We start from the raw sequence: 16,335 nt of genomic DNA on the forward strand, positions 1-16,335 counted from the left end.
ATAAATTCAAAAAGTTGCAATTTTACACATTCGATGTCATTTGTGTTTGAACTTTAACCTCATTCTGAAAATTAAGAATTTTAGTAAATATACCCCCAGGTCTCAGCTGGACCAGTCACCTCCCCTGGAGTCATTACATCAGATAACTCTACTGAGGTCAAGGCATCGGATACCCCTCATGGGATCTGGTCATTGGCTGAGACATTGGCCTGCCCTCTTTGGGACAGACCATCGGCTCAGGCATAAGCCTCCCCTCCTAGGTTTTCAGGACTAGATATGGAAGCAGAAGATTCTCCTAAGGTTACAGGACTTGACACAGAGACAGATTTCCCTTCTACAGTGTATGAACTAGATATAGGAACAGATGCCCCTCCAGGGGCTTCAAGACTTGACACGGAAACAGGTACATCTACTGGGGCTACAGCACTGGATGAAACTCCAGGGAATGTAGTGTTTGATGAATCTCCTATTGCTGTAGGACTAGGGATTACCCTGGGTTTGAGTGATTTGGATACCCTCATTTGGATTGCAAATCTTCATCTGGGGTTTCGGGTCATAGGACCCAAGTTTTAGACCTTACCCTCTTTTTGGGAACATTTGATACTCTCATTGGAATTGAGGGAGTCTGGGATGACTACTTGAGGTGACTTGTCTGCCTGAAACTTGAGATGTTGAACATCACTTTTTCCTGACCTGCAGAGGGAGCAGTCCTTAATAAAGTGTCTTGTGCTTTTACAACACATGCACAGCAGATTGTCCTTCTATTGCTGGTGCTCAGACTCAGAAATCTTTGGATGCAAAAAACTCTGGATTCTCCTTTCAGTCAGTACAGAAGGAGTCACCCCTGAACTAGGGGAACCTGAGCCCTACTGAGGTAATTTCTGCCTTAATAAATAGGGTGTCAACATTGATGGCATCCAAGGGACGTTTAGTCATTTCAGAAATTAGTCGACTTTTTTCTGAAAATGGTTTTAAAAACTGCTCTATAAGAGAATGCAGAATAAGTCAATTTTTGTTAACTTCAATTTAGCAGAATGGTATTACATCAGCAGGCAGCCACTTCCAAACACCTACACCTACAAAACACCAGCCCTATAAACAGCCCACACCAGAGGTATGTCTCAGCAGGCCCTGGGTGCTGGTAGTCTCAAGCAGTGACCTGTTCAATCTGTTGAAAAAAAAACATCATAGTTATTTTGGTTACTTATATATGTTATTAAATAATTTATTGTGATTGTAATATTTTTGTACACCATTGTGTACTTTGTTACTAAAGTGTAATGACATACTGTACTGTAAATTATTTTTTTCTTATGTGCAACCTTTTCATGAAGGTTTGATCTTTGCAAAAGTGAGGATCCATTTAAAATATATATATTTTCAAATATTTATGTGCTTTTTGAGTAGAAAATCAATTTATTTAATTATACTTCACAGTGTTCATGGACTAGGTATATGTGTTTACTTTATATATTTTTTATATTTGTAACATATAAAAAAAATTCACAAAACATTTTTTATTTCTCTAATCCTGATTAAAAACAATGGCCTGTGTATACTGTATACATTTAAGAAAATGATATTTCAATTTTACATTTATAGTTGTTTTATAATAAACATACAAACACACACACACACACACACACACACACACACACACACACACACACACACATATATATATTTACACACACATATACTGAGAACCATACACTCTCCTGATCACAAATGGGTCAATTAAAAATAAACCCTATCATACACATCATCATATCTCTCTCATACACCCCTAAGCTCATTTACTGTTAACCTGGGTCAGCTGCTGTTTTGGTGTGTTGGTGACTGTCTCACTTTGAAAGCCAGAAGTCAGTTGGCAGGTGAGCTTTAAACCAGGTAAGCACACTTGTGAAGTTGTGTTGATGACTGTATTGCCTTTTAAAAGCTATAAGTGTGGTAGGTAAGCTGTAAACCAGGTACAGTAAGTACATTTTCCCTATGAGACAGCAGTAGCCAGTTTATGTGATAGAGTACGACTTGTGGTGAAATAGGGTCCTGTGGATTGGGCTGCAAACAAACATGCAGTGTACAAATCATAACTCAAAACCCCAATATTTATTCAGATGAATACTAAAGCATTAAGGTGACTGAAGCTGATGAGGAGTGTGCAGGATCCACTGTATATGTAGATTTGAGTACGGTGATAACAGCCCACTGCACCCCAGTGAGTGGGGATTATGTGAGTGCACCCCTCTCCTGGGAATGGCGAGTGCAGTGGATTCTTGTGTTTGTATATATATATATATATATATATATATATATGTATTTATTTATTATAGATGTGCGGCGGGCAATTTTCGTGTATTGAATTTTGGTTTTGGTTCTGGTTCCATGCTCGTGTTTTGGATCTGGCTGATCCCTTTCATGTTTTGGTTTTGATTTTGGATCTGGCTGATTTAAAAAAAAACATAAAAACAGCTAAAATCACAGAATGTGTGGGGTACTTTTGATGCTATTGGATTATTAACCTCAAAAACATTCATTTCCACTCATTTCCAGTCTATTCTGAACACCTCACACCTCACAATACTGTTTTTAAGCCAACATGTTGCACCAAGGTGGCTGTATGACTAATCTAAGCGACATAAGTGTGCGGCACAAACACCTGTCCCATCTAGGAGTGGCACTGCATTGGCAGACATAATAGCACTAACCAAAACTAGTCCCCAAACAGCACATCATACAAAGAAGTAAAAGAGGTACAATGAGGTAGCTGTATGACTAAGCTAAGCGACACAAGTGTGCGGCACAAACACCTGGCCCATCTAGGAGTGGCACTGCATTGGCAGACATGATGGCACTTAAAAAAACTAGTCCCCAAACAGCACATCATGCAAATAAGTAAAAGAGGTACAATGAGGTAGCTGTATGACTAAGCTAAGCGACACAAGTGTGCAGAACAAACACCTGTCCCATCTAGGAGTGGCACTGCAGTCCCACTGCACTAACGGCGGACACTGGAAGCACATCAAACACTAACATAGCTGTCAAGGCCTCAGTTATCCACTTTGCAACAGGATGATTGCTGTCATATTTCATCTTCCTCACAAAGGACTGTTGGACAGTCATTTGTTTAGTTGAAGTAGTACAAGTGGCCTTCTAACTTCCCCTCAGGGATGACGATCGACTCCCAGCAGCAACAATAGCAGCAGCAGCAGTAGGAGGAAGCGGTATTTGATCTTTTCCTATTTTATCCTCCAAATTTTTTTTCTCCATTATTTTCCTGGAGTTATATGACCAAATGCAGCACAGTAGAGAGTACCTCTACACTACACAGGGCAAACCCTGTAAGAAATATTTAGATTAAATATTAATAACCCCTTTATTTGGAGTAAATAATATACAGCACAGGACAGCATCACTGAACTTATATGGCAACACCACTGGACTGGACTTATACAGTAGTACCACTAGACTTATACGGCAGTACCACTGGACATATATGCCAGTATCACTGGAATTATATGGCAGTACCAGTGGACTGAATTTATACGGCAGTAAGACTGGATTTATATGGAAGTACCACTGGATATTTATGGCATTATCACTGGAATTATATGGCAGTACCACTGGACTGGATTTATACGACAGTACCACTGGACTTATACGGCAGTACCACTGGACATATATGGCAGTATCACTGGACTGGATTTATACGGTAGTACCACTGTACATATACAACAGTATCACTGGATTTATTCGGCAGTACCACTGGACATATACGGCGGTATCACTGGAATTATATTTCAGTACCACTCGATTTATACGGTAGTACCACTGTACATATACGACAGTATCACTTGATTTATATGACAGTACCACTGGACATATACGGCAGTATCACTAGAATTATATGGCAGTACTACTGGGCTGGACATATAAAGCAGTACCACCTAACATATACGGCAGTTTCACTAGATTTATTCGGCATTACTGCTGGACATATACGGCAGTATCACTGGACATTTATGGCAGTACCACTGGACTGGATTTATACGGCAGTATCACTGGACTTATACGTCAGTATCACTGGATATATATGGCAGTATCACTGGACTTAAATGGCAGTACCACAGGACTTATACAGTTGCACAGGGACACCACCACTGGACTGATCCAGGACAACACAGCACCACTGCAATGGACTTATACAGCTACACTAGACATATGGCAGCAGAGGACACCACCACTGTGACTGGACTGATGCAGCATAAGACACTACACTGGACTGAGCAGCACAAGACAGCACTGGAATCGCCACCCCACTTTCCCGAACAGACACTGAGGATGAAGACACATCCTCTGACTACACTCTCCAATTCCAGAGTGAAAATGGCAGTGACGCATGGCTCCTTATATTGAATCCAAAACCCGTGAGAATCTGACAGCGGGATTATGACGTTTTGCCTCGTTCTTGTTTCTGAGTCAGGCGGGAAGTCCCGAGCCGGACTCGGATCTGGGCTTGGGACGTGATGTTCGGTAGGGTTTGGTTCTCTGAGAACCGAACCTGCTCATCTCTAATAAAAATGCACCTTAGTTTCGTTCACAGCATGGCAGTCACAATGGATCGCATTAGCAGACATCTGTCCAAGATAACTGCATGGATATGTGTAGAGGAATGAAGAAAAAGAGCAGAAGAAAGAAGATCAGCAGAGAGACAGGCTGCACTTGCACAAAAGATCCAAGGACCTAGCCGTGCAGATGATGGACATGGCACAAAAGCTCCAGGACCTGGCCGTGTAGTTGAATAGGTACCAGGGCCCAGTACCCAATAACAACAATCCACAGAGGAACCAGGGCTAAGTACCCAGTCACAACAATCCACAGAGAAACCAGGGCCTAGTACCCAGTCACAACAATCCACAGAGAAACCAGGGCCTAGTACCCATTCACAATAATCCACAGAGGAACCAGGGCCCAGTACCCAGTCACAATAATCCACAGAGGAACCAGGGCCTAGTACCCAGTCACAACAATCCACAGAGGAACCAGGGCCCAGTACCCAGTAACAACAATCCACAGAGAAACCAGGGCCTAGTACCCAATAACAACAATCCACAGAGGAACCAGGGCCTAGTACCCATTCACAATAATCCACAGAGGAACCAGGGCTAAGTATCCAGTCACAACAATCCACAGAGAAACCAGGGCCCAGTACCCAGTCACAATAATCCACTGAGAAACCAGGACTCAGTACCCAGTCACAATAATCCACAGAGAAACCAGGACTCAGTACCCAGTCACAACAATCCACAGAGAAACCAGGACTCAGTACCCAATTACAACAATCCACAGAGGAACCAGGACTCAGTACCCAGTCACAACAATCCACAGAGAAACCAGGACTCAGTACCCAGTCACAATAATCCACAGAGAAACCAGGACTCAGTACCCAGTCACAACAATCCACAGAGAAACCAGGACTCAGTACCCAATTACAACAATCCACAGAGGAACCAGGGCTAAGTACCCAGTCACAACAATCCACAGAGAAACCAGGGCCTAGTACCCAATAACAACAATCCACAGAGGAACCAGGACTCAGTACCCAGTCACAATAATCCACAGAGGAACCAGGACTCAGTACCCAGTCACAACAATCCACAGAGGAACCAGGGCCTAGTACCCATTCACAATAATCCACAGAGAAACCAGGACTCAGTACCCAGTCACAACAATTCACAGAGAAACCAGGGCTAAGTACCCAGTCACAACAATCCACAGAGGAACCAGGACTCAGTACCCAGTCACAATAATCCACAGAGGAACCAGGACTAAGTACCCAGTCACAATCACAGGAAAAGCCTACAAAAAAATTGCAATCCCCATTTGGCAGGAGGGAGTTAGACATTGTGGTCCCTCAGGCAATGGAGAATATCCGCAATTGGCTCAAGAACATGGGGGCTGCATCTGGCATAAAATTACTGATGTGGTGAATGTGAAGACGCCCATCATACGCACTTCGCGAGTGGTGAAAAGAAGGAATGCATTAAGGGTTCTAATGGGCTTTTCTTGCTTCCCCTGTGTGATTATTTGCTAAGTGACAAGTTTTTGTGTGCATATGCATACTGCAAATCTCTTGAGGACAGTGTGTATGGGTACAAGGACAAGTAGGCGTAACTCATCTACTCTAAGGGTTGTGCTTTGGTTTGGTTAGAAATAGTTTAAACATTGGTTATATATTATATATTAAATATTAAATATTGGATATAATTTTTTTTCAAATGTAAAAAAAGTTTGACATAACATTAGAGAATGCACCAGGAACTTGTAAATAGTGTTTTGATAATACTTTACAAACATATGTTGAATATTTGTGTCCTCAATATTGTAACTTATTTTAGATGGGCTGACTTTAATTGCCAGCTGAAGGTGAAGATGGCTGCACGGCATGCGAGGGGGACAGGTGGTGGGTGTTTTCCTGAGAGTTTGTAGCAGGTGCATTTCTAGAGAGGAGGAGGCCCATGTGCAGGTTCCAGCTGGCCTCCTCCTCTCTAGCCAGCAGTGCTGTGTAGACTCTGGGCACTAGGGTCCCTAGGGGACTCAAGCGCTGTTCCAGAGTCTACAGCACATGTGCAGATCTCTGGGAAAATGGCACAGCGGCCATTGATTTACCTACTGCGCATGTGCAAAACACGGAAAATGGAGCCACGCCATTTTCCTAGTGATTTCGACAGCAGAGCTGCTGCACTGTGTCACTCCGGAGGGTAAGTATTTCTATTAATGGGTGCAGGGTGTGCGTTGTGGGCCCCCTGGACCCCGTGGGCCCATGTGCACTGCACACACTGCACCCATTATAAATACGCCAGTGGTTTGTAGCACACCACCATGGAGTAGCAGGCCCTTGAGGTGCATGGCCGAAGAGGTGGTGGCAGGCATGTCCGAGATGGAAACAGACATGCCTGCCCTTGAGGCTCTGTATGCTGAGCCAGGTAATTATGATAGTAAGATTAAACACAATTTTAGGGACATGCAAAATGGAAATGCTACTTTCTGTTTATTTTTCTATACATTTTCAGAACAGGAGGTGCAGCTCACACAGCCTGGGAAGGGGAACTTAGATTTGCTGTCTGAGGGTGGGCCTGACTCACCACCACACATTGAACAAACTGCTGCCCCCCACCAACCATACTGGAGCTTCTGTTGGCCATACAAGAGCAAGGCCAAAGAAGAGATGAATTCCAAAACAGATGTTCCTGGAGCTCACCTCAACTATCAGGCCACGCATGCGTGAAGTAGCCACCTTTCTGGCTATCATTGCCTAAGGCATGCAAAAGATCGCATCCCTCCAGACCCAAACTCTCAGGCCAATCTCCTTGTCTGCACCATCCCTTAGCCCTGGCCAAGATCAAAACACTTCTGGCCAAAGCACTGGGAGATCTACTTGCTGAACCCGTTCACCTGAAGTCCCCCTTCATCCAGAATAAAAAAAGGTGTTGTTAAAATGAGTTGCCACATTGCCACAAGTTGTTTCCCCATTGCTTGAGGGATTAGAATGTGCAGATCGGATTGTGTGCAGTGAGAGGGAATTTCTATGTAGACATGTGTAAATTCCGCCTGCAGCCCAAGCCATACACACCCACTGCACACCCAACTTCACGTCCCTCTTCTCAGGTCTGCAAAGCCACAACCCCCACCCTGCCCCTGGCATGCCTCTATATTGTTGCCTGCGTGCGTTCACATTTTCTTTGTATGTCTGCACATTTTTCGCACATTGCATCCTGGCACATGCGCAATGATCGGAAGCTAAAAGTTGCCTCTTGCATTTTTATTTGCAGCAGTGATCAGGTCTGAATTAGGCCCTATATGTGCTCAATATGAAAGCTAGATAAGCTTGTACGCTATTAACACATTAGCTATATACATATACCCATGCATGTTCATAACAAGGAAGCCATATTAGCTTGTACGCTATTAACCCATTATCTATATACATATACGCATGCATGTTCATAATAAGGAAGCCATATTAGCTTGTACGCTATTAACACATTAGCTATATACATATACCCATGCATGTTCATAACAAGGAAGCCATATTAGCTTGCATGCTATCCAAGGACATACTTCAGCTAATAATTGGCCCTGACATTTCTAAGTCTTTGCACACGTCACATGGAGGGCGAATGGACACAGTGCATGGGGCTTGCTGCGAATCAGGGGGCATGTACTCATGACTTGAAACAGACACTTCAGGGTGCGTGCGGGCAGGAGCGTGCAGCAGAGCTCAAGGGGTGTGCTGTGAATCAGGGGGGTATGGACTCATTGTACACCTCAATTTTCTTGGAGACGCACACTTCAGGCAAGGGGCAGCCAAACCAAACAGCCAGAGGTTAAATGGGTAGTCCGGCCCTGATGCCATCATCCCTTTATATGCTTGCATGTAAAATCCTAGTGCATATTAAGTATCCAAGATTAATGTTGAAAATAATATAGCAGCTAATAAAATAAATGCACCTTGAATTTTTGTTGGTTTTTAAATGTTTTTCTGTTTATTAGGAGACCACAATACAGCATAATGATACAAAGCCAAATTCTGAAGAGACAATGGACCTAATTCAGACCTGGTTGCAGGCAGGCTATTCTATGCACTGCTGCGACCAGGTAATCGCTGCCTACAGGGGAGGGGGTAAACGCTGTGCAGGGGTGCGATGGGCTGTGCAGCGAGCTGGTCATACAATAGTTTGTGCAGTCTCTGCACCGCTCAGGACTTACTCAACCACTGCGATGATCCTGGATGGAGCTGATGTCAGGAACCCTCCCTGGAGATGGCCAGGCACGCCTGTGTTTTCCTGGGCACTCCCTGAATACGGTGAGTTGCCGCCCACGAACGCCTTCTTCCTGTTAATCTTCTTGCATTCGCCACTGCAAATACTTTTTTCATTCCATCCGCTACTGCCCGGCAACGGCCGGCGACGGTGGCTGACGTGCCTGCACATTGCGGACCATTCGCTTGCGCTGTTCATACCCGATTGGGTATGGCAAGCAACTGTTTAGAATTGAATGAAACAATTCTGACAAAATATGAAAAGCAATCTATTTTAACAATTTTATGTAGAAATTAAAAAGAGAAAGAATAAGAATAGAGGTGATTTTTTATTGTTTTATAAATATTTTATTATAATTTGAAAAGATGTACCAACCAGTGTGAACTAATTCATAATATTGCATGTTTTTCTATTTTTTTTAGCAATAAACTAACTGTTTTCTAGCACTTGTTTTCTTTTTTATTCTTTCACTGTTCTCTCCTTTCAAATCAACTTCACAAAATAGTATGCCGCTCTCCCACTTCTTCCAATCCAGTCTACTGATGATCTCCCCCCCTTTCTGATTTTTGACTCATTTCCCTCTTCTCTTTATATCAACCTCTTTGATAAAAACATTGCCCACCCTGCAATCCAGAAATATCACCCAACCCTTTTTTTCTCTCTCCCTCTTTCTTGTGTACTCAGTAATGCAAGTGATGTGCAACAAACATACCGTAGCTTAAGTTCATGATTAATGATATCTCTAATTTTCTTAACTTTGCTGTCCTCATCTGACACAACCGGCATACTGTTCTCTCTTTGTAATTTTGTCCATTTCCTATAATCCCTGACCTGACCAGCAACAAACTGATGATTCTTTATTCCCATTCACATCTTCCAGGTTATTTGCCCTGAATCTTTCCTCTCATCCTCATTTGATGTCCACCCTACCTGCCTCTTCCACCCAGATAACATTTGCATAACTAAAACAGTCTATGAATTCCTTGATAATTTTGCCACTTGGCTCCCTTTCTTTTTCTCTTCTTACCTTCCCTCTCTCATCTTGGGGACTTTAACATCCCAACTGGCAATCATTCTGAACCTACTGCATCCAAACGTTCAGGTTGCCAAGTACGTGGATTATTACAAAAGGACATGACACACTGGATTTAGGTGAGTAGAATTTTATTTTCAGGTACCCTGGAATCGACGGTGAGACTTGGGCCGAGTCGGCATCTGAACATAGGTAAGTATGTGTGTGTCGGAATGAATGTAATAAAGTTGTACATTCAAGGTGTGTGTGTCCTGTTTTTATTTGGGTATTTTTTTTGCAGAAGAACTATAGGTACCAGAGGGCCCCTTTAACTCCCGCATGCTGGTACATGTGGTTGTCCAAGTACCAGCTTGCGGGGGATGCTTGCAGGGACTTGGAGTTCTTGTGCAAAAAACAATATTCTTTTATGTTACACTTGGCTATCAGCCCCCCATCTGCAGCCCATGGATGGGGGGGACAGCCTCAGGCTTCACCCCTGGCCCTTGGGTTGCTGGAGGGGGGGACCCCTTGATTTAAGGGGTCCCCACTCCTCCAGGGTACCCCGGCCAGGGGTGACTAGTTAGTGATTTAATGCCAGGGCCGCAGGGACCTATATAAATGCCCCCGGCTGTGGCATTATCTCTCTGACTAGTGGAGCCTGGTGCTGGTTCAAAAAATACGGGGGACCCCTACGCTTTTTGCCCCCATATTTTTTGCACCAGGACTAGGCGCAGAGCCCGATGCTGGTTGATCAAAAATGGGGGAACCCCGGTCAATTTTTTTCCCCATATTTTTTCAACCAGGACCGGCTCAAAGAGCCCGAGGTTGGTTTTGCTTAGTAGGGGGGACCCCACGCAATTTTTTTTTATTTTTTTTTACAGTAAACAGACCCTATCCCATAGATAACCATGCACAGATCTCACTGATCCGTGCATGATTATCCAAACTCGACTGGAAATTGCAGGTCTATTTTTTTTGCTGCTTTTTTTAATGATTCGCAAAAAAATACACCTGCACTTGACCACTCAGAGACTAACACCCAAATACGAATGAGTAGTGAATACCCGTATTGTATGAAATAACAGCCGTGTTTGACCGATGGTCTATTCATTCGTATTTCTGACCTTTGTCATTCAAACCATTACAAATAGTCCAAACACTGCCGAGATTTGTGCTTAGTGAATTCCCGTGTTGGGACTTAGAAAAAAACAACACATATCGGCCAAACTCAGATTTTTAGTAAATACTGGCCCTTCTTTGTTCCTGTAGAATTCACTTCTGCCAATTCACCAGAATTTTGTCCATTATCTCCATAACTAATAATTAAAGCTCTTATTCTCTCACTCGCCATCTCTGGCCTCAACTACCATAACTGCTTTCTTTCTAGCCATACTATGTCACACTATCAATCTATTTTACATGCCCAAATAATTGTTCTCTCTTGCCACTCTGATTCAGTCTACCCTCTCTGCCAATCACTACACTGGTTCTCTCTTACCTACAGTACATTGCAAGTTCCATCTCCTTATCCTGATCTACAAAACACTAAGCCACTCCTTTGTCCTCATACACCCACTATGGTCAGCGATTGGGTGGATTCCCAGTTTTATTTTTCCATAAAAGTATTTATCTAAAGTAGCAAATTACAGTAGCATATCTTAATACAAATCACAAGGCATGGTATATATCCTAATTTAGTCATACGGCTCATATGGGATGGACACATCTGTAACTTATGGCCACCTACACTAGTCTCCAAGGCTTCAAGCTATCAGAATTAATCTCTACTGTTATTCCTGTTAACCTCCAGTTTTTGATACCATTTCAACTCCCCACTTAGTTGCACACTAAGTTTGTCTGCCTCTTCCCTATATATGTAAGCTGTCATGAGCAGGTAACTACCTAACACTTAATCTCTGCATGTCTATTTCTCAAATTAATTCTCTGGCATACAGATGTAACCATGTTCATCTTTGCTTTCTGCATGGTGCGCTGGTCTGTGATTATTTGCAGGCGGCGATCGCTCCTTTAATTCCTATTGGAATTAAAGGAGCTGATGGAGCAATTGCTAGCTATCAATAGTCAAAGCCCATAGTACCATGCAGAAAGACATCTTGCAGCATTCTACATCTCAGCAATGATGAGCATGGCTACATCTGTACCTCAAGTGAGTAATACTTATGCCTTTTGCTCACATTATTGTCAATTGTTGGTTCTGTAATTTTATATTTTATTTATACTACTATAGATGGCCTGATTAAGGGAGGGGCGATGGCTGCAGTGGCCCAGGGGCCCCCACACATAGCTGCTTGCAGCTGAGTAGTTGTCATGCAGCTGCTCAGGGAGCAGTTTCCACCATAGCTACAGTATGTGTATCAAGTCATTGGTGCGGTACCCAGATGTGGAAGAATAAGCAGGAGGAGGGGGGTGTCAGGTGCCACTGCCAGCTGCTGTGTGTGCACTGCAGCCTCTCCCTCCTCTGGTGCTCCACTTCCGCTCTCACATTGCCGCTCCTTACTGAAGTGTGCTGCATCCTCTCCATCCTCTGGTTCTCTGGTGCTGCTCCCACATCACCACTTTCTGCAACAGAGGTCAGACCTAGGGCCCCCACACACAGCAGATACATGCTGTCCTGTCCAAGTAGAGAGGGGGCTTTCAGTGTGTGTGTGTGCGTTTCAAGGTGGAATAGGGGGGTGCTCAGGGGTGGTTTTCAGATATTTTAATAGCATGGACCCTCACAACCTTGTTGCCCCTCAGGCGCCACCAGCCTTAATCTGGCTCTGATACTGTACATCAATTTATTTTGCTGGTTATTGTATAATTTAAAGTGTTGAATTACATATAATATTTGATGTCTGCATATTGTCTACTCAGTGTATTCTGTGCTCTCCCCATTGTACAGCACTGAGGACCATTGTGGCACCTTATAAATAACATACAAAAATAAGAATAATATAAATAATAAGGACATAAACTGCTGTAATCAATCATATATGTGTTAGGCGCCGTGGTCCGCGATGTCCTCGCGGCCCGGCGCCTAGCATCTAGGTGCGCCAGGCGTGCGAGCCGCCGGGTCCCTAGCAACGCTGGGACGCCGTGCGCGCTTAGCTGCCGGCTCCCTAGCAACACTGAGCCGCCTGGACCCTAGCAACGGGGACGCCACGGGCGGACCGCGCTCCCCGTTGCTGGTTCAAGCCAGCTGCACGGCATGTTTGTTAATCAGGCTCCGAACATCTGATTGGAGGACTCCCTGCTAAATACCCACTCAGTGCTTCACACAGACGCCGGTAATAGCTTTCTGCATGCTGCTTTGGTTGCTGAACGTCTGTTCCAGTCCTGCTGTGTCCGGTCATTCCTGTCCTCTGAGTTCCAGAATCTAGGAGTTGTCATCTCGTCCCAGTTACCAGAGAATATTGTGGTTTCGTGAGTTACGGCTCTGCCGTGTGCTGCGGCTCAGGCCGCTCTATTTTGCTATTTGATCCGGAGCATTTGCGGAGGTTTCCGCTCCCACAAGCCCTCTCCGGAACTCGGCGGTGTCGGGTAGGAGAGTGGACAAGTGGATATTTTGGTTGTCCTTTTCCCTGGCGGTTTTTCCGCACATATAATTGTTTTAGGTTAGCTTAGCCCCTGGCCTTGTTGCTTAGTTAGAGGGCCCTTTGTTATCACCCTGCCTCGGATTTCTCTTTGTCTCCCATTAAGACCTGAGGGGGCATCGGAGTTGGGCAGACGTAATCCGCCCTTCAAACGCGGCTGCCATGGGCTCAAGCAACCATAGTCTCGCAAGAGATTTCTGACAGTACGGGCGAGACAACGGAGTTAGGGCGCCAGGGGCTATTTCCGTTCCCGCTCCCTTTTCCCAGCATAACGTTTCAGTACTCAGGTCCTTGCTACAAGATCTCCTCAGACCAGAGTGCTGGAATCATAACAATATGTAATCCATCTTCAAAGTGTACTTGGAAATTTACAGCAGAATATATGTAAATCACATGCCTAATCTGTAATAATAGTAAATCCTATAATACGATACAGACAGATAACTGACCATAAAATCTTTTATATTAGAAATAAGTTGCAGATTGATCATATTGCAGAGTGTGTGACCAAGGGAAGCATCTATACTTGATAAAAGTGGTCAGAGCTGTTGTGCAGGAGGCTTGTGGATTATACACAGCAACATGAATGCTGAAATATGTTATGAATAATTAGACAATAAGCAAGTTGTAGAAATGATTATGAATGATCAGCTGTGTACAATGAAACCCAAAAAAAATCAAGTTATAGGACTTATAGAATTTAATCCATTTACTGTATATTTTAATAGGTGTGAATTCTCATGTGTGTAATCCCACAATATTTTTATTACATTTTATTTATTATGTGCCACAAAATGTATACACCGCTCTATAGAATACACTTACAAAACATTTCTCATTAACAGGGCATTACAGTAGGATTTTAATTACAATACACAAAGGAACGCCATAATATAAGTGTTAAAAAATTAGTTTACACCATACTGTAAAGGACAGGTTGTTAGGACATGGATATGGCAACTCATTGAAGATAGCTGGAGTAAAAGGTGGGAGTCAGTGCAGTGCAGTGATCCTGTACCCAGCATATGGGCAAGCTACAAGAATCAGAGTAGCTGTAGGAAGGAGACAAGGACATGGAGTACTGGTGAGACAAAGTGTACCAAGGAAGAACAAGAAAGAGGAGCTTACACTCTAAAGTGAAGGAAAGAACAGTTGGAGGATGAGCAGAGAAATATATATTGTGAAGGGCTGGAGAATTAAATAATCAGGAAGGATGAAATGCTTTAATAAAAAGTTATATCCATCACTATTAATATATTGCCTTGATGTGGGGAGTGAAGGTGAGAGTGAATATTAGGATGATAAAGAGGCAACAGACTTGAGGGACATAATATGTGGTCATGTTATCACTGGAGGATGAGGGCATATCAGCATATTATAATATCCCTAAGATAAATGTAAAAAAATAGCAAATGTTCTTGCAATTAAAAAATAATAATATTCAAATTAAATTATTTATATAAAAATCCTGAATCATATTTTATATTTTATTGCATGTACAAGATCCCCAAATCCCGGTGCAATGACAGATGTCTTCCTGGGTACAGAAAAGCTTTTAATGGAGGATTTCATGTCTGCTGCTATGACTGTGTCCAATGTTCTGAGGGAGAATTTTGTAATACAACAGGTAGGAATGTGTTACAGTATACACATTTGATAAATTAACATATAGAGTAAAGATTTAAAATATACATAGTGTCTAATTGTTTTATAATGAACAAAAGAACTGACCCACTGAGATTATATGTATGGTTTTATATTACATTTTAGATTGTGAGATCTGCTATAGATGTCCTGATGAAGAGTGGCCGGATGAGAGAAGAGTGAGATGTGTACCCAAAATATATGACTTTCTGTCCTATGAAAAGGACATTGTGGTGCAAATATCTGCAGTAACAGCTTCATTGTTCTCTGCCATAACATTATTTATATTAGGGAACTTTATTTATTACTGGAACACCCCAATTGTGAAAGCCAATAACCGGGCTGTAAGCTTCATTCTCCTGATTTCCATCTTGCTGAGCTTCCTCTGTGTGTTCTTGTTCCTCGGACGACCGGTGGATATAACCTGCAGACTCCGACAGATGTCTTTTGGGATCTTCTTCTCCACAGCTGTCTCTTCTGTATTAGCCAAGACTGTCACTGTCTTCATTGCTTTCAAAGCCACCAAACCCGGCAGTACCTGGAGGAAGTGGGTAACACTCAAAGTATCTAATTATGTGGTCATTGTGTGCTCCTCTGTCCAAGCTCTCATCTGTGGTATCTGGCTGACTGTTTCTTCTCCCTACCAAGAGTATGACCATCACTCCTATAAGGGAATGATCATCGTTCAGTGTAATGAGGGGTCAGTGATTTGGTTATACTCTATGTTGGGTTACATGGGGATCCTGGCATCTGTGAACTTTGTTCTGGCTTTCATGGTTAGGACATTACCGGACAGCTTCAATGAGGCCAAGTTCATCACCTTCAGCATGCTGGTGCTCTGCAGTGTCTGGATTGCAATGATCCCGGCCTATCTGAGCACCAAAGGGAAATACATGGTGGCTGTGGAGATATTTGCCATACTGACCTCATGTGCTGGTGTTCTGGGCTGTATATTTTTCCCAAAGCTGTATATTCTGCTTATAAAACCTGAATTTAACTCTAGAAAAACAATACTGGGGAAAAACACTATATAAACCATCAGATACTGTACTTTACCATTATACTATACAAATCCTGTTGTTTTCCTTAAACTTTGCTTAATTATAAGGCTTTGCATTGAAAATGGTTTATGTAAATAAGTATAGGAAGATCTGGATTCAGTGACAAGGACAAAGGAAAAGGGTGTATAGTGTGTGTGTGTGTGTGTGTGTGTGTGTGTGTGTGTGTGTGTATGTATATATATATATATATATATATATATATA

General features: G+C 43.0%; 1 protein-coding gene across 1 annotated transcript; it reads left to right on the top strand.

The window, feature by feature from the left end:
- Positions 1 to 276: 276 nt before the first annotated feature.
- On the top strand, positions 277 to 16,105 carry LOC135040802 (vomeronasal type-2 receptor 26-like). The gene is made up of 5 exons (XM_063954865.1): positions 277 to 474; positions 1,031 to 1,114; positions 8,554 to 8,658; positions 14,931 to 15,054; positions 15,198 to 16,105. Exons 1-5 carry the CDS (start codon positions 277 to 279, stop codon positions 16,103 to 16,105), a joined length of 1,419 nt encoding a protein of 472 aa, XP_063810935.1.
- The last annotated feature ends 230 nt before the right edge of the window (positions 16,106 to 16,335 follow it).

Source organism: Pseudophryne corroboree, unplaced genomic scaffold (genome assembly GCF_028390025.1).
Source record: "Pseudophryne corroboree isolate aPseCor3 unplaced genomic scaffold, aPseCor3.hap2 scaffold_767, whole genome shotgun sequence".
Classification (NCBI taxonomy): Eukaryota; Metazoa; Chordata; class Amphibia; order Anura; family Myobatrachidae; genus Pseudophryne; species Pseudophryne corroboree.

Bases quoted from the DNA above. Each gene is read 5' to 3' on its own strand.
- LOC135040802 (XM_063954865.1), top strand. From the start codon at position 277: ATGGAAGCAGAAGATTCTCCTAAGGTTACAGGACTTGACACAGAGACA. The intron at 1,115-8,553 runs GTATGTCTCAGC...TCTGTTTATTAG, and splicing joins ATAAACAGCCCACACCAGAG to GAGACCACAATACAGCATAA. The intron at 15,055-15,197 runs GTAGGAATGTGT...ATTACATTTTAG, and splicing joins AGAATTTTGTAATACAACAG to ATTGTGAGATCTGCTATAGA.